Source organism: Pelophylax lessonae (assembly GCF_965119305.1).
Source record: "Pelophylax lessonae genome assembly, chromosome: 6".
Lineage (NCBI taxonomy): Eukaryota > Metazoa > Chordata > Amphibia > Anura > Ranidae > Pelophylax > Pelophylax lessonae.
In genome coordinates this window covers 255680561-255701493 of record NC_138773.1, presented here as the reverse complement: position 1 = coordinate 255701493, position 20933 = coordinate 255680561, and the positions used below count along the sequence as shown (strand labels likewise).

General features: G+C 44.4%; 1 protein-coding gene across 1 annotated transcript in view; it reads right to left on the bottom strand.

The window, feature by feature from the left end:
- Positions 1-20933, bottom strand: part of FASTKD1 (FAST kinase domains 1) — a 179985-nt gene that overhangs the window by 17696 nt on the left and 141356 nt on the right. Inside the window, exons 25-29 of the mRNA XM_082261782.1 lie at positions 18629-19109; positions 9297-9411; positions 6646-6774; positions 3997-4128; positions 1779-1883 (exon numbers count right to left, since the gene is read on the bottom strand). Of these exons, the coding sequence (XP_082117908.1) occupies positions 1779-1883; positions 3997-4128; positions 6646-6774; positions 9297-9411; positions 18629-19109 (962 nt within the window). The remainder of the gene's footprint in view (positions 1-1778; positions 1884-3996; positions 4129-6645; positions 6775-9296; positions 9412-18628; positions 19110-20933) is intronic.

Genomic DNA, 20933 nt, shown 5'->3' with positions numbered 1-20933 from the left:
ACTAAGTGGTCTGTACTGGGTGGGAGGGCTTACTGTGGGGTCTGTAGTGGGAGGGGGCTTACCGAGGGGTCTGTATTAATTACAGGATTAATTAGCTAATCAAAAAAACACTAAATGAAGCAAAAAAACAAAAAATTTAAATAATCGTTAGATTAGTCGACTAATCGTAAAAGTAATCGATAGATTAGTCGACAGACAAATTAATCGTTAGTTGCAGCCCTAGTGGACACCCAACTATATGAGCTAATTTGAGATTCCAAAAAAAATTCAATTAATATGGAGTCGGCCTCCTATTTTCGGCTATAACAGCCTTTATTCTCTATGAAGGCTTTCCACAATAGGGTGTCTGTGGGATCATGTGCCCATTCAGCCAAAGAGAATCTCTGAGGTCTGATGTTGGTCAAGGAGGTCAATATACTGATGTTGGACACAAAGACCTGGCCTGGTGTTCTAATTCATAGTTGCATAGTAAGGTTGAATAAAAACCACAGTCCAACCAGTACCGAAAAAAGTCCATCCAGTAAAAAGACCATGGACCATCCAGTAATTCATCCCAAAGGTGATCAACAGGGTGGAGGACAGGGCTCTGTGCAGGCCACTTGAGTTCCTCCACACCAAAATGTAGCACAATAATGCTGGAAAAGAAAAGGGCCTTCCCCAGACTGTGGTCAAAAGACTGCAAGTATGCACTTGTCTAAAACCCATATATCAAACACAAAGCCCGCGGGCCGAATCCAGCCCTCCAGACCTTGTCATGTGGCCCTCTCACCCAGTTCTGCAGCTAGAATGTGGCAGAACATTCTGCCACATCAGACTCTCACCCTCTGCTCCTGCTGCTCGCTGTCACTGGTAAACACAGCTGCCTTCTGTGTACAAGGGAAAGCTTTGCTCTCAGCAGCTCACGGAACTAACAGATCCCTGAACACACTCACGATGGGGACAAATCTCCAGAATCAGAGATAGGATGATTTCCCTGCAAGGGGAGCCAGAGCTGCCTGTACAGGGTGGTTCTAGAGCCAGGCCAGGTAGAAGAGAGAGATGTGAGGAAGTTTTGGGGAGGTTGGGGCTGCCTCTAAACCCTACACTATGTACATAGCGCACCCCAACACTCTGCACGCAACTCACTCTTGAACCCTGCAATCTGTACATAGAGTGTAGAGTTCTGGGGTGCGCTATGTAATGCACTCCTGAACCCTGCACTCTGGGCATAAAGTAGCGCATCCTTAAGCCTTGCACTTTGTACCTAGCACACCCCTGAATTCTGCACTCTGTACATAACATACTCCTGAACCCTGCATTCTGTACATAGCACACCCCTGAACTCTATACATAGTGCATCCCAGATACAACCGGCCCTTTGAGGACAACCATACTGCTGATCGCGACCCGAGATGAAATTGAGTTTGACACCCCTGGTCTAAAATGTCTTTGTATGCTGTAGCATAAACTGAATACTTCAAGGGGTACACCTGAACTCAGAGTCATTTGGAGTGGTGTTCAAATACGTTTGCCAATACAGTATATCTGTATGCAGATCTGTCTGATCTGCAAAGAGCCACAAATCAGTTAACCAGGCAGTCAGATGTACTGGACATATCTCCATGCATAAATCCATGGAAGCAAGACCCAGTTTGTGAACGGATTTGCTCATCATTGATCAGACAAAAGGATCCACTGGCTACCCATAATTGTACTATGTATCCATTTTTATATATAGGTATGTATGTAATGATATAGATTATAAAGAAAATTAAATAAATCCCATTCCTGCAGCTTACCTATAGAGTAAGAGTATGGTATCCTCACAGACATTTTTGTATAGTCTGTGCCCCCAAATATTTCTTCGAGTAGCTGATGAATCTGCTGATGAGTCACGCTTTTCTCTGTAGGATAATATTGCAGGTCAATGTTAAAAAGGAGCTGAAATGTGGAAGCTGTGCTAAAAAAAAAAAAAAAAAAAACACAGGCAGAAGGCAAAGGACTAAGTCACCAGTATGGCCTGCCCTATGGTCTCCCTGCAGCTGACATTTTCTCTATTACGGATTTACCTAACCAGCGCACATTTCTACATGTTCCCTACAACAAAGCAAATCCTCACTTTGTGAGTTCAACATTAAATTTTATATATATAAATATTATAAATGAACTACCACAGTGCTCTGGAGTCTTCCTCTCAGGATGTATCTGCTTGCTTGTACGATATAAGGGCACACAGATACACTAACAGATGTGCAAAAGACCCGCATGGCACCAGTGATCTGCTAATCGCTGGTGCAATGCTTTAGAGGCTTCAGAAACAAAAAAATAATAAAATGCAATTTTTTTTTACCTGCAAAAAAATGTGCATTCATTGTTTTTTGTTAAAAGGTGAACTTACACTCTAAAATAAAAAAAGATGTTATACCTATATTGTACAGAGCAGTCACTTACCTACTCTTTGGCAGTCCTCTGCTGGCGCTTCCAGCTCCTCCTTCCTCTGGGTGGCACCTTAGCAAGTCAGGTGCTAAGGAGGCACCAGTTACACGCACTCATAAAATGGGACTGTGCGCGTCAATAGACATACACAGTGGCGGTAAGCCACACCCCATAACCTTCTCACAGAGTTTGAGTGACAGCAACATGAGCCTATGTCTCCTGCTGTTCCCAGTGTCTCCTGTGAGCCCAGGAAGCAAAAGGAGCAGTACTGCAGCTGGGACAGAACTGTAGAAGTGAAAGGAGTCAGGTAAATGTTTACGGAGGGGGAGGTTGGGTGTTTACGGGTAGTGGGGCATTTTTGACTTTAGAATCCTTTAATGCTTGTTTCCGATAGAAAGGTGTCAGAACACACAGTGAATCATAGTTTGTGGTATATGGGATTGCATAGCTACTGGACCATGGAACAACAGAAGAAGGTAGCCTGGTCTGATGAATTCAGGAATGGTTAAAGGAACACAACAATGAGTTTAAGTTGTTGACTTGGCCTCCAAATTCTCTAGATCTCAATCCAATTAAGCATCTGTGGGATGAGCTGGAAAAACAAGTCTGATCCATGGAGTCCCCACCTTGACACTTACAGGATTTAAAAGATCTTCTACTGACAGCTTGGTGCCGTCGGTTTGAATACAACAGCATACCCTGGGTTATGGTGGGTGGTCAAAGTTATGGCTGATCGTGTATAGTCACAATTAACGTTTCTATGGATTACCTATAACATAGCAAATCTTTGCTTTTGAGTTCAGGTCGAATTTAAGGAGCAGATTAGTTTGTTGGAGTTTATAGGAGGGTCACTTTCCTCTTATATTGGTGTTTCTGGCATAGATACAGGGATGGACATACCATCTGTCCAGACTGTGCAGCTACATAAGGGCCCTCTGGGACTTGGGAGTCCATTTATACTATACGTTGGTCAAATGGGTATTGGGGTCCCTCCTTCTGTCACCCAGATTTAGACATGGCTCACTTCTTTTTAACTGCAAATTATTGCACAGTGAATAAATCTGGTTACTGAGTAGTAGCCCTTTGATGATTCTGACTGCCACAGCACCGGTAATGATGTGAATAAAAAAATCGTAGCAGTGCACATGGTCTGCACAATCAAATATACATAGGGATTATCCATAGTGAAATGATTTGTGCATGCCTAACAATGACAGCATAAGAAACACTTTAATCTTCAATTTGCAAGCAATAGGAAAATCTCCATGTGCCCATAGCTTTCCTTCTAGTGTCCTAAAAACAAAGTGCTCAAGTATGCCATTACTGACCTTAAAAAGTCAGCGCTCGGCATTGCCTCTCGGTCAGTGAGGCTGCCCCTCTAATACTAATGGGAAAACTGGAAGACAAGAGCATGATTACTTAATTTAAAGAGGCCGGGTCACTGTAAATCCAAACAGTAACAAGGAGATGACCATTGCTTGAGGCTCTTCTATGTACTAACACAAAGATGCTTTATAGACAGGAGATCAGGATCACATCTCACATAAAAGCTGTATTCAGGGCTCAGCCTCTCCCACTCACCTCTCTGCCTCACTTGCTGGCAATAGTGCTCATGGAACCAGGGAACTCCATATTCTGGGTGCTCTATACAGACGGCACGATTCAGCTCCATAAGGAAGAGACGTAACCTCTGGTTTATTCTGTAATTTAAGGCTAAAATACAACAGAGGTTAAAAAACTATACTACATAGTCACAATATACAAATATTAAAATTGTGACAAAACAATCAAAAATCCTACAACAGAATACGAATACAAACAGTACTTTTTGAAAAAGAAAATGTATGGCAATCTTTGCAATCTATACAGCGCACAGAAGCAAACGCATACGTAAGTCACGCCCACAAATGTAAACAGTGTTCAAACCACACATGTGAGGTATAGCCACGATCGTTAGAGGGAGAACAATAATTCTAGCACTAAACCTCCTCTGTAACTCTAAATAGGTAACCGTTAAAAGCATTGCCTATGGAGATTTTTAAGTACCGTCGTTTGTCATCATTCCACAAGCATGCGCAATTTTAAAGTATGACATGTTAGGTATTTACTCGGTGTAACATCACCTTTCACATTATACAAAAAAAGAAATTGGGCTAACTTTACGGTTTGGGGTTTATAATAAATGAAAATGTATTTCTTCCAAAATAAATTGCGTTTGAAAGACCGCTGCGCAAATACAGTGTGCCATTTTATTCTCTGGGGTCTCTTTAAAAAAAATTATATTATATTAATATACACACATATACATATACACACACACGTCAGCAGAAAAAAAATTTTCACTGGTGTCTGTATAAAATTGCGATATAAACCACTATTAACTTGCAGGCTCAGAAATGTGCAAAAGTAAATGTGCATAGAGTAAAAATATCAGAGCAAAGTTAAAAGATTAGCTGCCGATAGAGGTAGGTAAGTGAATAACCCATGCTTCACACATACTATGGCAGAAGCACTTGAGGAGCCGTCATGTGGTCTGTCCACACTTCTTGTGTTATCTCAATGATCCTGATTAGTCCTCCCAGTTCCTATTTTTGGACTGTGTATCCCTTAGTGCTTATATAGAGATGAGAAGAAATGTGATTTAGTAGTATAGCAAAAGAAAACTGGGCAGGGCTGATACCAAGTCCACAAAAATGCTGTGTGTTGTCAGCCCACAACAAGCCAAGTGCATTTCTGGCATGTTGATGGGTGCTTGTATGTATTTTCATAGTCTAGAGAGATAAAACATGGGGGAATGTACATGAATTGCAGGATATACACTCGCCGGCCACTTTATTAGGTACACCTTGCTAGTACTAGGTTGGACCCCTTTTTGCCCCCAGAACTGCCTTAATTCTTTATGGAATAGATTCAACAAGGAGTTGGAAACATTCCTCAGATTTTGGTCCATGATCGTATTACGCAGTTGCTGCAGATTTGTCAGCTGCACATCCATGATGTAAATCCACCACATCCCAAAGGAGCTCTATTGGATTGAGGTCTGGTGAGTGTGGAGGCCAATGGAGTACAGTGACCTCATTGTCATGTTCAAGAAACCAGTGGTGAGAGGATTTGAGCTTTGTGACATGGTGCGTTATCCTGCTAGAAGGAGCCATCAGAAGATGGGTACACTGTAGTCATAAAGGGATGGACATGGTCAGCAACAAAACTCAGGTAGGCCGTGGCATTTAAATGATTCTGAGTTGGTACTAAGGGGCCCAAAGTGTGCCAAGAAAATATCCCCCACACCATGACTCCACCACCAGCCAGAACCATTGATACAAGGCAGGATGGATCCATGCTTTTATGTTGTTTACACCAAATTCTGACCCTACCATCTGAATGTTGCAGCTAAAATCAAGACTCATCAGACCAGGCAACGTTTTATCCTCTAATGTCCAGTTTTGGGAATGGTAGCCTGTTTCCTGTTCTTGGCTGACAATAGGGGCACCCGGTGTGGTCTTCTGCTGCTGTAGCCCATCTGCTTCAAGGTTCGATGTGTTGTGCATTCAGAGATGGTATTCTGCATACCTTGGTTGTAACGAATGGTTATTTCAGTTACTATTGCCTTTTTATCATCTAATTCCAGTATGCCCATGCTCTTCTGACCTCTGATCTTAGCAAGGCATTTTCCTCCACACAACTGCCGCTTACTGGATATTTTCTCTTTTTCAAACTATCTGTAAACCCTAGAGATGGTTGTGCATGAAAATCCTAGTAGATCAACAGTTTTTGAAATACTCAGACCAGCCTGTCTGGGACCAACAACCATGGCACATTCAAAGTCACTTAAATCCCTTTCTTCCCCATTCTAATGCCAAGTTTGATTAGCAATTAACTCCTGATTAGCAATCTGTGTCACCAAGCAATTCAACAGGTGTACCTAATAACGTGGCCTGTGAGTGTATATGGCTATAGAATAGCTATATAGATAGATGGATGGAGATATAATAGATAATATTACATTCAAAAAGGGAATTAAAATTAAAATGATGCAAATAAAAAAAAAAAAGTGGAAACAGCAACAAGCACCATTTTCCACAATGCACCAATTAAGATACATACAACTACATACAATATTTTCGGCCATTTTGGTAAATAATTTTGTGCAAATTAAGTGTAATTTAAAAAATAAAATAAAACAAGGTATACGCATGATATGACTTTTTATAAGCTTAATATATGACTTACCATCCAACTGAGAATCCAAACGGAGCAGGAAATTGATGTTGAATATTGCTTTTATGAGCTCTTTTGGGAAGTACCCAGCCACAGCTAGAGCATAAGCGGTCAGCACCAAGAAGTGAGGAGACAACGAGTCTGAATGCAAAGAAAAATATTAAACAAAATACTAATGTTCGTTCACCATGCATTTTCTTCATACCCAAGTTATGTTGCACATCTTGAAATTTAACATTTAGTTATTAGATTTAATCTTACTGGTTAAAGAAAGAAAAACCTATGGCTACTGTAAGAAACACAGGAGTCAATTCATGAAGACATGAAATACATGGCGCAACGCGTAGGTCAGAAAAAACGAGTAGGCGTAACGCATAGGTTGGAAGCGTGGTGACGTCACTTCCGGTACGCCATATTGGTCTCTGTATTACATGCAGTTTATGGGTTCTTGGAACCAGTTTTTTATGCAAGTTTTATTTTATTGCCTTTTATCGAGTAATTAAAGCATTCTACACTATGGAAAGCTTCTAGTCTTCTATTTTCTGAGCATTTATATACTTGAGTAAGCCACCTGAATGGAACATATTGTATGTTTCCATGGGAACATACTGGATATGATGGAATGATCATGGATACGATCTGAGTGCTTATTGACCTGTATATTAGTTAACTGATCCAAAGGAGGAGGTGAGCGTGCATGCCTGGTGGTGGATGAGCACGGTGGTGATTGCTTTGAAGATTCACTAGATAGATTTATATTGCTGAGGAAAGTGGGACTCTTTCCCGATTCTGAAATTTGACTAAACTTTATTTTTACAACATTTATATCACATTCGGTTCTATATTTTTATATATCTCACATACACATTTGTGTGTCTGATGGTAAGCCTGGGGTTTACTGTTCACATATTTGTTTTTTACTGATATAATTATTATTTTTAATTTATTGTGACATCATTATATTTGCATATCACTTATCTCACTATCTGCTGATTTGCAGGGCCGGTGGGTGTTTTTAAGTATTTTTACAATTTAATCAATTTAACTACTTATGCACTTATGGATTTAATTGGTATTTATCCTCATTTGGGTTTTTTTAACCACCTATTTTTATTTTTTTGTGTGTTGGATAGGCTGGGGAGCGTTTGTTGTTTTTGGTTGATTATCCTTAGTTATTTAACAGTGCAGCACTTTTTCTTTTATTTGATATAGGCCATTGCTGTGGCATTGTTCGATTGCATCCTGCCAGGGAGATCCCCAAAGGAAGACAGGCCAGTGAAGGATAGCCAGGCAAACCGCTCAAAGCTCCATGATGTTGACCAGCAACTTTCGCACTGGTGACTACCATATTACTTGAACTGAGAGGTGCTCCAGAATACCTCCCCAGCCCAACAGGCTGGCATCTGTTGTTAAGACCTTCCAAGAATCTTCCAGTATCTGCGTGGAACTCCAGGCCAACCTGGCCTTCAGAGTCTGATGCATTGGCAGATCCAAAGATTTCTGAAACTTGTTCCAAACAAAAGGATGCGTGTGGAGCTCTGGAGTAAAACGTATAGGATATAGGACTGCATTGAAGGTGGCTAGCATCTTCTCTATCACCCTCAAAGAACAAAACCGGGGGACTTTCCGATAACCTCAGGGCTCCATCTGGGATCAAAGGGACAGGCACTTCTGTGGATGCTGAGGACTAAGCCTAAATACTCCAAACACTGCCCTGCGTCCTGTGATGTACGGTGAAGAAATCTATTTTGATCCTGCCATCTTGAATCTTGTCAGCTGGTAACTTCCTATACCCTCTCTGCTTCACTCTCATCAGTTACACTGTTTCCAGGTATCTCTATAAAACTCCTTTCAAATGTTTAAAAAGGGTAGAGATCATATATCTTGTCCTATGTTGGCAACATTGCTTTTCCAAAAAAACTATTGGGTGTGTTGTCACCCTAAAACAGACGTGTGTTACTGGCAGAATCAACAGGTGAAAATTAAGAAAAAAAAGCCAGAAAACAGGTAGCCGTGTCATACCCCAGACGTGGTAAAGGATAAGTTCACCTTTTGAGCATGTAACATGTTCCAGCATCTCCCCCGATCTCCCTCTCTGTGACAGTGAGTGGGGGATCCTCTCCCCACACTCGCTGTCACAATTTGAAAAAACTGTGACATTATACTTCCTGCTCCGGGTAACTGCCTGTCCATACAAGGTACAAGCAGACAGCTATGCTGTGAGTCTACTGGAGCCTGAGATTGCGCCCACAATTTGCCGATTGCGGGTACAATGCTCTGCAGGCTCCTTAGAAAAAAAATGAAATCACATTTTTTTACTTGCAAAAAAATGTGCATTTATTAATTTCTTTTAAAAGGTGAACTTATCCACTAACCTATTGTACTTATCAAAAACACAAATATTCATAAAACAGAACATAAACATATTTTTTATCTACGTGGTTAGCTTTCTAGTATAACAACATGTGTTTAAAATTTAGAAAATATCCTTTTTTCCTAGAGTTTGTAATTTTAAATGCACATACGCAGTCATTGTTCTCATTATATATGTTGGGTGCTTCCCAGTGTTTGTTCTTTACTGTTCCTGTCTCTCAATGCAAGTTTATAATGATGCTCACACTAATTGAAAGCAACAAAACTTACACTTTAAAAATGATACTCACCCATATCATTACATACATGGTGTGTGCAAGCATTAAAAAAGTCTTCCCCTTGTGGAGGTTCATAATTCATATAAGAAAAAACACGTAAAATAGGGTACACAGCAGATGGATGGATCTGAAAGAGAAAGTTATAATTTTGGCATCATCCTGGACTACTTTTGTAAACATCAGGGCTGGTCCCACCTTCTCACATATTCTGATCTTTTCGCATTATTCAGTAAATCTTACAATCATTTTAAACCACTTTTCTACTGAGGCAACCATTGACATTTTTTGCACATGTTCAAATTGCAATTATTTTGCTAGAAACTTACCCCAAACAAATATTAGACCCTGTAGAATAAAATGTTGGCAGCTGTACATCTTTATGTTGCAGGATATTTGTCCAACTGTTTATCAAATCTGTATTTCCAGAAAAAAAATTATAGTGCACACAAACACAATACAATACCCAATTGTGGGGTAAAATGTAAAAGATGGGGTTGCATGGAGTAAAAAGGGTGTCAAATGTGAAACCTTAGCAGAGCAATTATAAATATGAATTTAAGTTGTTTTAATATAACACTTTTTTTCTCTCATTTAACTTTATTGCCAACAAGCCCCTATGTGATAGCATCAGCAGGTGACAGATTCTCTTTATGGAGAAATGAGGGGGTCTTTAGGAACCCTAATATCTTCAATGCTCTTCATCTGATCAAGCACAAGACTTTGCTTGATCTGCTGTTTACCAGGCATTTCAGCCCAATCTGACAGCTCTAAACCCAGAGATGTAAAATTGATCAGGCAGCTTTAAACCCAAAACTGTCAATGTTTTTACTGATATCCAGGGCTGCATTAGAGAGATTTTTCCAAACTTTCTGTCCTGCCGACAATGGTTTACTAGACAGGAAGTGAAGGCGACTCTCCAAAAGTGACAGAAATTTAAAAAAAAAAAAACGGAATTTTTGTAAAATCTTACCTGTAAAATTCCTTTCTCTGAGTCCTCCGACAGTCGCCGCCTCTTCATATTCGTCACAATGGGGTATTAGACTTTGCTCCAAAGGAGTAGCTAGGCAACAGAATATGTTAACATTAAAGCTTTTAACATATCCCACCCTCAAGGGGTGGTCCCCTCAGTCAATACCCTCCTACTTCCTGCAACCATATCTCAATTTCAGTGGAATAGCAGTAGAGTATATAACCAAAACCCTAAAAGAGGGGCGGGGGCGGCGACTGTCTGAGGACTCAGAGAAAGGAATTTTACAGGTAAGATTTTACAAAAATTCCGTTTTCTCTTATGTCCTCCGACAGTCGCCGCCTCTTCATATTCGTCACAATGGGGACGTCCCAAAGCAGTGCAAACATGAGGGGTGGGAAACGCATCCGCGCCGTAAGGCAACGCAGTCTCCGCATCAAAGAAAGGAACCTTACCAAAGGAAGGAAACCAGCTGGGCAAAAGGAAAAAACTTGCTCAACAGGAGCAACAACCCAGGAAAAACAAATAACCAGGGGATAAAAGACATATCCCAACAGCCAGGGATCCCAACAGGTGATCCTAGGGAACAGCCGCACTAAGAACCTTGCGGCCAAAGGAAGCATCCGCCGATGCCTGAACATCTACCTTGTAGAATTTTGTGAAAGTGTGTACGGTCGACCAGGTCGCCGCCTTACACACCTGGGCTACAGAAGCCCCATGACGACAGGCCCAAGACGTACTCAGAGATCTAGTAGAGTGCGCCTTCACAGGCACAGGGGGAACCTTCCCCTGCAAAAGCATAGGCCTGTTCAATGGTCTGCCTGATCCATTTGGCGATGGTAGAGGCCGACGCCGCCATGCCCTTCCGAGGACCCTCTGGAAGAACAAACAAGGAATCCGTCTTTCGAAAAGACTCAGTCGATTTAAGGTAAACCCTTATCGCCCGAACAACATCCAAAGAATGTAGTCTCACCTCTTTCGGATGTTTAGGCTTCGCGCAAAGCGAAGGCAAGACAATATCCTCATTGAGATGGAATTCCGAAACTCGCTTCGGAAGAAAAGAAGGATTAGGTCGCAAGACCACCTTATCCAAGTGAATAACCAGATACGGAGACTTGCAGGACAAAGCCGCCAGCTCCGACACTCTGCGAGCCGAAGTGAATGCAACCAAAAAGGCGACCTTTTTGGACAACAAAGACAACGAGATCTCCCTGATCTGTTCAAAAGGAGCACGTTGTAACACAGATAGAACGAGATTCAAGTCCCAAGGGGGCAAAGGATCCCTCCTAGGAGGAACCAGATGCAGCACTCCCTGAACAAAAGTGCCAACCAAGGAGTTGGAAGCCACGGGACGTTGAAAAAGAACGGCCAGCGCAGACACCTGACCCTTTATCGTAGCCAGCGCCAAACGCTGATCGACACCTGTTTGAAGGAAGGACAACACTCGGGAAACCGAGTACGTGCGGGGTGAAAACCCCCTGGACTCACACCAGGCAAAATAGGCCTTCCAAGTACGGTAGTAAACCTTCCCCGAGGAAGACTTCCTCGCGTTGATCAAGGTATGAACGACCTCAGGGGAGAGACCCCTCTCCTTCAGGACCTCGGTCTCAACAGCCAGGCCGTCAAAGCCAGCGACTGTAAAGCAGGATGGTATATCGGCCCTTGAGACAGGAGATCGTCTCGAAGAGGCAGACGCCACGGGGCGTCGACCGCCAGATTCACGAGGTCTGCGTACCAGGACCGGCGTGACCAATCCGGCGCCACAAGAATCACGTGCTGCGTTCCGAGTGTAACCTGCGAAGGAACCTGGACAGCAACTGAATCGGTGGAAACGCGTACATCAGCTTGTACTGATGCCACGGGGCCACTAACGCGTCCGACGCGTCTGCCCGAGGGTCGCGCATCCTTGCCACGAACCTTCTCACCTTGTTGTTGAGACGAGACGCGAACAGGTCCACATCTGGAAGACCCCACTTCACGCACAACATCTGGAAGACAGCCGGGTGGAGAGACCATTCCCCCTGATCCAGGGTCTGGCGACTCAGATAGTCCGCCTGCCAGTTCTCCACCCCCGGAATGTGAACCGCCGTTATCGCCGGGACATGAGTCTCGGCCCAGGACAGAATGTCGGCCACTTCTCGGGCCGCTCGGGCACTCCTGGTGCCCCCTTGGTGGTTGATGTAGGCCACCGCCGTGGCATTGTCCGTCTGCACCCGAACCGGGCAGCCCTGCAGCCGGTCCGTCCAACGAAGAAGACAGAGATTTATTGCATGCAATTCCAGAATGTTGATCGGAAGGGAGGACTCCCCCTCCGACCAAGTTCCCTGGGCGGACAGAACGCCCAGAACACCACCCCAGCCCGACAGGCTGGCATCCGTGGTGATCACCGTCCACGAGATAGGACGAAAAGACTTGCCCCCCGACACCATCGGGGACTGGAGCCACCACAGAAGGTCCCTTCTGGTGCGATGGCCCAACGAGATTTGAAGATCCAGAGATTGAGGTCGCCCGTCCCACCTGGACAGGATCTCCGCTTGGAGACCCCGCGTGTGAAACTGGGCGAAGGGAATCGCCTCGAAGGCCGAGACCATCAATCCCAGACATCTCATGCACGTCCGCAGAGACGAGTGCGGAAAGTCCCTGAGGGACCTGACTTCCTCCTGAAGAGTTCCGAGTTTGTCTTCCGGCAGGAAGACCTTCGCCTGAACCGAGTCCAGGATCATTCCCAGGTAGGGAAGACGAACCGACGGACTCAGTGTCGACTTTGGAAAATTTATCGTCCAACCAAACTCCTGCAGAGTTTGCAGCGTGACAGACAGGTCCTTCTCCAGACCCTGGCTGGTCGCAGACCGAACCAGAATGTCGTCCAGATACCCCAGGACAGAGATGCCCTGGGCTCTCAATAATGCCAGAACCGGTGCAAGCACCTTGGTGAAAACCCGCGGAGCCGAGGCGAGACCAAAAGGTAACGCCTATGAACTGGTAGTGATCCTCCGCAATGGCGAATCGAAGGTACCTCTGGTGACCCTCGAAAATGGGGATGTGAAGATACGCATCCTTCAAATCGATGGAAGCCATGAATTCCCCTGGAACCAGGGCAGCCACCACCGACCGCAGGGATTCCAATGCGGAACTTGCGAACCCGCACAGAGTGGTTTAGAGCCTTCAAGTCCAGAATCGGACGAACCTTGCCCTCCTTTCTGGGCACGGTGAACAGATTGGAATAAAACCCCCGAAATCTGTCCCGATGAGGCACCGGAACCACCACTCCCTGAGCCCTCAGGTCTCGCACCGCCAGGTGCAGGTCCCGTAAACGCTCTGGAGACAGTCGAAGATTTGAGGGAAAAAATCTGCTCTCCGGCCGAGAGAGAAACTCGATCTTGTAACCAGATCGAACGATCTCCTGAACCCACCTGTCCCGCACGCGGGCCAACCAGGGTTGAAGAAAACCGAGCAAGCGTCCCCCCACCCCAAAACTGGGTGAGGGCGCCCCTGCAGGCCGCACTGTTATGGGCAGCGGGTCCGGACTGACCGGACTTCTGTTTACCAGACCAGGGCTTCTTTTGAGAGCCTTGTCCCTTGAACGGTTTGCCCTTGTAGTGCGACCGAAAGGCACGAAAGGACCCCTGAGGGGGCCGAAAATTAGCATGCTTCTTCCCAGAAGCCCCCTTAGGGGAAATGGGGCAAGAGAGTGCTCTTACCTCCGGTGATCCCCTTAATCAACACATCCAAGGACTCCCCAAAAAGGCGAGACCCATCATAAGGCAGATTGGCTAAGGTCTTACGTGAAGATTGGTCCACGACCAACACTTCAACCAAACCAGGCGGCGAGACAACACCGCCACGCTGTGTACACGTGCAGCCAACGGGACTAAGTCCAAGTCCGCATCACACAGATACATGACACCCTGGTGGATTTGATCCACCATATCCAGGGTCGCCGGCGAGGCCGAATCGGCCACTAGGACGCGCCTAAGCATCTGCGTCCAACTTGCGACAGCCTGGGCCGCCATGAGAGAGGCAAACAGAGCTTTAAGCATAGAACCCGTAACAGAATAAGTATGACGGGCAAAAGACTCCATTCTTCTATCCGTGGCATCACGGAACACCGGGGAATCCTCTGCAGGAATCGCAGTGGATTTGTTCAAAACCGCAATTGCGTGATCCACCGGGGAGTGGTACACACCACCGTTCATCAGTGGAAGGCGAAAAAGGATAACGCAGCTTGAACCTACTTGGCACAGCAAAAGGTTTGCGTAAATTGCGCCACTGTTCCTTAACAGCGCGCTGAAAATCATCATTGCAGGGAAAAACCTGCGGCGTCCTGCGTTTTCTCTGCGTCCCATAAGCCGCCAAGGCAGCGGGGGGACACACTTCATCCTGCAAACGCAGCGTTTGTTTTATGGAAGCAATCAAGTCATCCATGATTGCAAGCTCTTCAGGTGAGCCAGGGGGAGAATTATCAACCCCCTCAACCTCAGCCTCCACCTCGGACCCCACTAGATCCAGGGAGGAGCGGACCCCCGATAAGGAGACCCCCGCCATAACAGCCCCATCACCTTCACCCTCAGAATCAGAGGAAATAGAAACTCTGGGTCTTTTAGTAGATTGAGCAGCCACCAGCATCTGCACCTGAGCAGCAAGGCCGGCCACAATAGTGGCCAAATCCCCCCCTGGGGGGGAAACAGCGGTCCCCTGGCTTTCCACCAAGGTGGCAGGAAATTTGCCCTCCTGAGAATCCATTGCCCCAATATGATATGCCGGAGAATAAAGGGTTAACTGCCCCTTTAACAAGCGCGGCGAGCGCAGCCCACCGCACCACACACAAGCACAATGAGACCCCCACAGGGACAATAAACTGACACAGGCAATGGATAGCAAGAACAGAAGGATAAAACCTGAGGAGACCCTCGCCGCTGCTGCTGCCTCAATCGGTGTACCCAGGAGAAGAGGAAGTGAGGAGACCAGGGCGCTCTATTAAAGCCTATGGGAGGCTACAAGAAAATGGCCGCCATGCATGTAGAACATGCGGCCGGAGCGAGTGCAGGCAAAATGGCGCCGTTTGGCGCCGAAACCGCCGCTCCTACAGTACAGTAATGCACATAACACCATCCATATATAAAAAAACATGGCAGATCGCCGCAGCGATCGCTGTATTGTGCCCAAACATGCCACAAAACATGCCCCACAGCACACAGCTTCTCACACTGAACAAGGCTGACACAGACAGTGTCACACAGCTCCCCCCCCCCTTGCAGCCCGCAGCATGCAGCAGAGTGATAGGGAGACAAACAGTGTGAACAGAGGCAGGTTACACAGTCCCAAGACTGACACCCCCCCAGACAGACAGGTCCCCACATAGATACACTTACCTCTCAATGGTGTGGGGGACCCGCACAGGCGAACAAGCCGCTGCACATGAGGCAGGGAGAGTCGCATACAAGACGCACAAAATGGGGGTTAAGAAACCGCACAGCGTCCAGTGAGGTAGCCACCTCACCAATCATCCCTGCACCGAACAGGGATGGGTCGTTCACTGTGCCAGGAGCGTTACCTGGCTGAATGCTCGATGGCAGGCTGGGAAGCCACTGACCCACGACCTGCGACCAGGGGGATCAGCCCGAGACCCAGCCCGCATGATCCTCTTCGTCAGAAGAAATAACTAATGCTGACAAAAAGAACAGCTAAGAGAGAGAAAAAACTCAAACAAAAAATCAAAAAAGAAGAAAGAGGCTGGGGCACAAAGCCCCAGCACAGAGAGAACCAGCCACTCCTGACAAGCTAGACATTGAAACTGAGATATGGTTGCAGGAAGTAGGAGGGTATTGACTGAGGGGACCACCCCTTGAGGGTGGGATATGTTAAAAGCTTTAATGTTAACATATTCTGTTGCCTAGCTACTCTTTCGGAGCAAAGTCTAATACCCCATTGTGACGAATATGAAGAGGCGGCGACTGTCGGAGGACGTAAGAGAAAAACACTTTGTTTTGTAGAGTACAAGAAGGCTAGTAGAACCCCTTTAGATTTTTATTTTTGTTTGTGTACTTAAGAAATTTTCCCTCAATTCCTGTCTGGTAAAACTGATGTCACACTAGCAGAAAATGATAGCATGTTATGGAGGAAAGGGCAAATCAGAGCTCAGGGCAGAGTCTGAGGGTTGTAAGCCAGGGAGATATGTGGCATGGTAATAAGGTGTAAAAAAAACGTTCTAGGTAGTGGAGTTAATATCCCCATGTAGTCATTTTGGGGTTATCCACATACAGGGGGTAAGGAGGTTGCCTTCATCCCTATTTACTAGTATTGGACATTTTTGATTGGGACTTTATGGCAACTATCAAGGCGGTATTGATACAGATAGGCCAAAAAGGTCTATTCTTAAAATTCCTTATATTTTATTTGGACAGTGGAACAATTTACAACTGGCTAGCAACTCAGCATGTACCACAGATTCTTTTATGTGTATTCATGCAAATTAATTTATGTGATGTATTTTTTTTTATATATTTTCTTCCACATTAAAGGATTTTGTGATGTTCTGTCCAAATAAAATATAAGGAATTTTAGGAATAAACCTTTTTGGCCTATCTGTATCAATACCGTCTTGATAGTTACCATAAAGTCCCAATCAAAAGAGGGTTCTGTCCAGTAATCTCCCCATGTAGTAACTCCGAATGGAAGAAACCCAGCACTGGTTGTCTCAGAGGAGTCCATTAGCATAACCTGAGAGAAATTCTCAAGAACGGGCAACTGATGAGTGATAATGAGATTATGTTCCTCAGAATGCAACCAGAGCTGAAGGAAACAATCTTCTCTGCTGCCAATGAAGCTGGAAGTGCTCAGCCCTGAAAGTATTGGATTTCAGAGCCGTCATTTGCCGGCAGCCTGGCGAAGCAGCCAGTTAAGAACAATCTTGAAAGCTGCAGTGGAGAGCAGGGAATACATTATGGGTCTAATAGACCCCTGATGTCTCCATAGAGAGGACCTGTCACCTTCCCATCATTTACAGTTTACTCTGAGCTGCATATTGATAATTTTGTGTACCATCATTTTTTGCCATTTTGCAGGCACGTGCAATTTCGAGGCTTGATCCATTTAGTATCAGTTTCCTCTACACTACCTCATTTTTTATGTACAAAAAAAAAAAAAAAAAATTGAATTATGTTTGTGTGCAAGAAAATTCATTTTAGTGCATTTTTTTTCTGAAAATATAAGTTTAACAAACAGTTGCAGAAAATATTGTGTGACAAAAAAAAATTGCAACTACTAGATTTTTTGTGTGAATGAGCCCCAAAAGGAACTTCATGAAAGATTAGAAGAAGGGAGGGGGTATAGCTATCCTCAAACTTTTACATGCAAATTGACATTTGCATATAGATTTGTCTGCCCTTATCTCTGATTTAACGATTATGTTGTAGTTTTTACAGAGTGCATTGTTTCAATGCATTCTTAGTTGTCCAGGTTTTTGCCAGGTTTGGTGCCTAATGGTATTTATGGAGTTGGATACCTAAATCGACGGTTTTACTAGATCTTCTCCCAGAATACGTAGTTCACAATATAAAATGATGAATATTTAGGCCCTGTTCACACAAGTGTACTATAGCATACCCCAGTGTTAGAGTGTTCCATGCATTCCTGTGCAGGCAGTTGCATTCATGTCAAGAGGAATGCAGTGTCTGCATGGACACCACCGCTGCTCCCAATTTGACAGCCATGTGGGTGCGGGTACAAGGCCCTGAACACACACTGTCTGCATTGGGTCTGCACAGCCACACGGTGATCAAACTGGGAGTAGAGGCTGTGACTGTGCAGCCACTGCCTCCTAAATTACAAGAATTAAATGACAGAACACCTTTGCAGGCAAACACCGCCCTCAAGCGGGCATACCTTATAGTACACCTGTGTAAACTAGGCCTTAGGGATTATAATTTTAATATATGGGCAGCATAGTGGCTTAGTGGTTAGCACCCCTGCCTTGCAGTGCCTCTTCCATTCAAAACTCAGTTAGGGCACTACCTTCATGGCATTTGCATGTTCTCCCTGTGCTTGGATTGGTTTCCTACAGGTACTCTGGTTTCTGCTCACACTGCAAAGACATGTCTAGGTTAATTGGCTCTTGTCTAAATTTACCCTAACATGTATACATGTAGGATAGAGTGGAAGAACCAGCATTCGATCAGCCCTTGCAGCCAATGGCTGAGATCTCTACATCAACATAACTTGTGTTGATGCGGGGATCTGTAAGCTGCGTGTACCAAGCTTTAGATTGTAAGCTCCTTGAAGGCAGGGACTGATGGGAATGTACAATATGTAAAATGATGCAAACAATTGTCAGGACTATATTAATACCAGTAATGAATAAATGATATGCCATCATTACCTCTTTGAGATTATCCATAGTCACTTCTGCAATTTTGTTCAAAAGTAGCGGACACTGAGTGTTTATTCGAAGGACTAAGACAGAAAATGGGATAACGTTCTTCAGGCTCAGCTGATGTATGAAACGCTGGCAGGTATGTAATGTGGCTTCTACAAGTGCCATATCCATTTGGTTTGCAACTTCTTTACTTTTTATTTCAAGTATAAGCGAGTCCAAACATTTTGCCTCACTCACTCTCTTCAGTCTATAGCTGTTGAGTTCCTTATGGAGTTTAATGAGAGTTTTTCTATGAGGTGTATGAATTGACTGCAACAGACAGGTGACAACGAATGTCATGTGGCTTAAGTCATAGGAGTTGCACTGAGCAATTATATCCTCAAGTTTAGAAAGAATAACTTCATCAATTTGGTTAGGGTTCAACAAAGACATGGCTTTGATGGTCTTGGCAACATCAGATGGAACAGAACTTAACAACATATGCCTGAAATAAGAGAATAAAATAGATTGAGATGGGTCTAAGGTGAATCGATTCTGAAAACATCCTATACATATAAACTCATATTCATATACTGTGGCAAAAAAAACTATGAATTACCTGGTTTTCTGCAGTAATTTGCTGTAAAATGTGATCTGATTCTCACCCAAATCACAATAGACAAACATGTGCTTAAAGGAGAAGTTCGCCTTTGGAACACGTTAACCCCCCCACCACTTTTTAGGGCAGAACATGTAACATGTTCCAGCATCTGCAGCCTTTCCCTCCTCCCGGGGCAGTAGGCAAGGGATCTTCTCCCTGCACCCGCTGTCACAATTTGAAAATACTGCGGCCATGCGAGGCATCCACCTACACGGCCGCAACATTCATTCACAGTTTTCTGTGAATAATTTCCTACAAGTACCCCCAACCATTGTGGCTGACAGCTTGTAGTTCTCAATGAACTACAAGGATGCTGGTGAGCGCTCTTGTTGTCCATTGATCTCCCTGCTCTTCGGTAACTGCCTGTCTGTAAAAGGCATTAGCAGAAAGCTATCCTGAGAGTCCGCAGGAGGAAAATAACCAAAACAAAGCTATCTGTTTAATTAAAAAAAAAAAAAAGATATAAAATTTGATTTGGGTACAGTGTTGCATTACTGCGCAATTACCAGTTAAAGTAGCCAGTGCTAATACCATGGTCATGAAGGGGATAAAATCTTTTGGCGCTGAAGTGGTTAAGCTGATGACAACACATAAGCAAACAATTCTAATTTTTTTGTGTCTTTATTGATCACACCCATTAAAATTTCTGGAGGAAAAAGTAAGTGAATCCTTGGAGTTAAAGCGGAACTTTACATATAACAACTTGACGAAAGAACATACATTCCACATTAATAATTATGCTACCAAAATGACTGTGTGCTGAATATTACCTCCAGCGTTTCTCCTGTTTCTTCTTGTTGGTGGCAGACATTTTGCTGAAGCCCAAAGCTTGCTGGTCGAACTTCAGCAATGACTTCAAGTAAACACTTTCAGTAGCTCTGAATCAGAGCTGCACATGCCACTGCAACGGGATGGTGGGAACTAGCCCGATAGGAAAAGACATTTTTCGTTGTCCTATGATAAACGGCAGCAGTGTTTGCTGCCTGTGAGTCACCAAGTCCTGCACATTCCAAAGATTAGTCACTGGCGGCTGAAGGTATCCGTGGCAGTCTGCACAGCCAGCGATTACCCGGAGTGATCGCTGTAGGATGCACTTTAAGGGCATCCAGCAGCAGTCACTACAAATAATCGCTCGCTGTATGGACAGCCACAGATAGCTACAGCCACAGGTAACTCATCATTGAAGTGTCCAGGGCTTGGTGGGTGCTACTACATGCTCATTAGTGGCAAAAGCAGCTGCAGTAACTGAAGCTAGTCGCCCTCTGCAGGAGTAGCCTAAGCATTTTTTCTTTTTCGGTTTTTCAACATTGTTTGTATCTACCAAAGGCAATCATTAGCCTTGGTTTATGGAATTATTTACAGCACTTCCGTGCTAATGTATCCACTTACACAGAGGTTATTGGAATTGACAGCACTATCCATAATATATTAATGCTCACTTCATCTGCACGTGAGAACAAGCACCAGCTGATCTGTTATTTATGTTTAAAGTGGTTCTAACATCACAAGGTATTTTGCCTTAAAGTGCTAGTCCACCCTAAAACTAAAACCCCTGCATCTATAGACCTCCACCATCTAACACTAACCTATCTAGCCCTGTAAAGAAGAAATCAGTATACATGCCTTTTTTGAAGCCAATCCGGTCCGGTCTTCAGAGGCGGAAGCTCT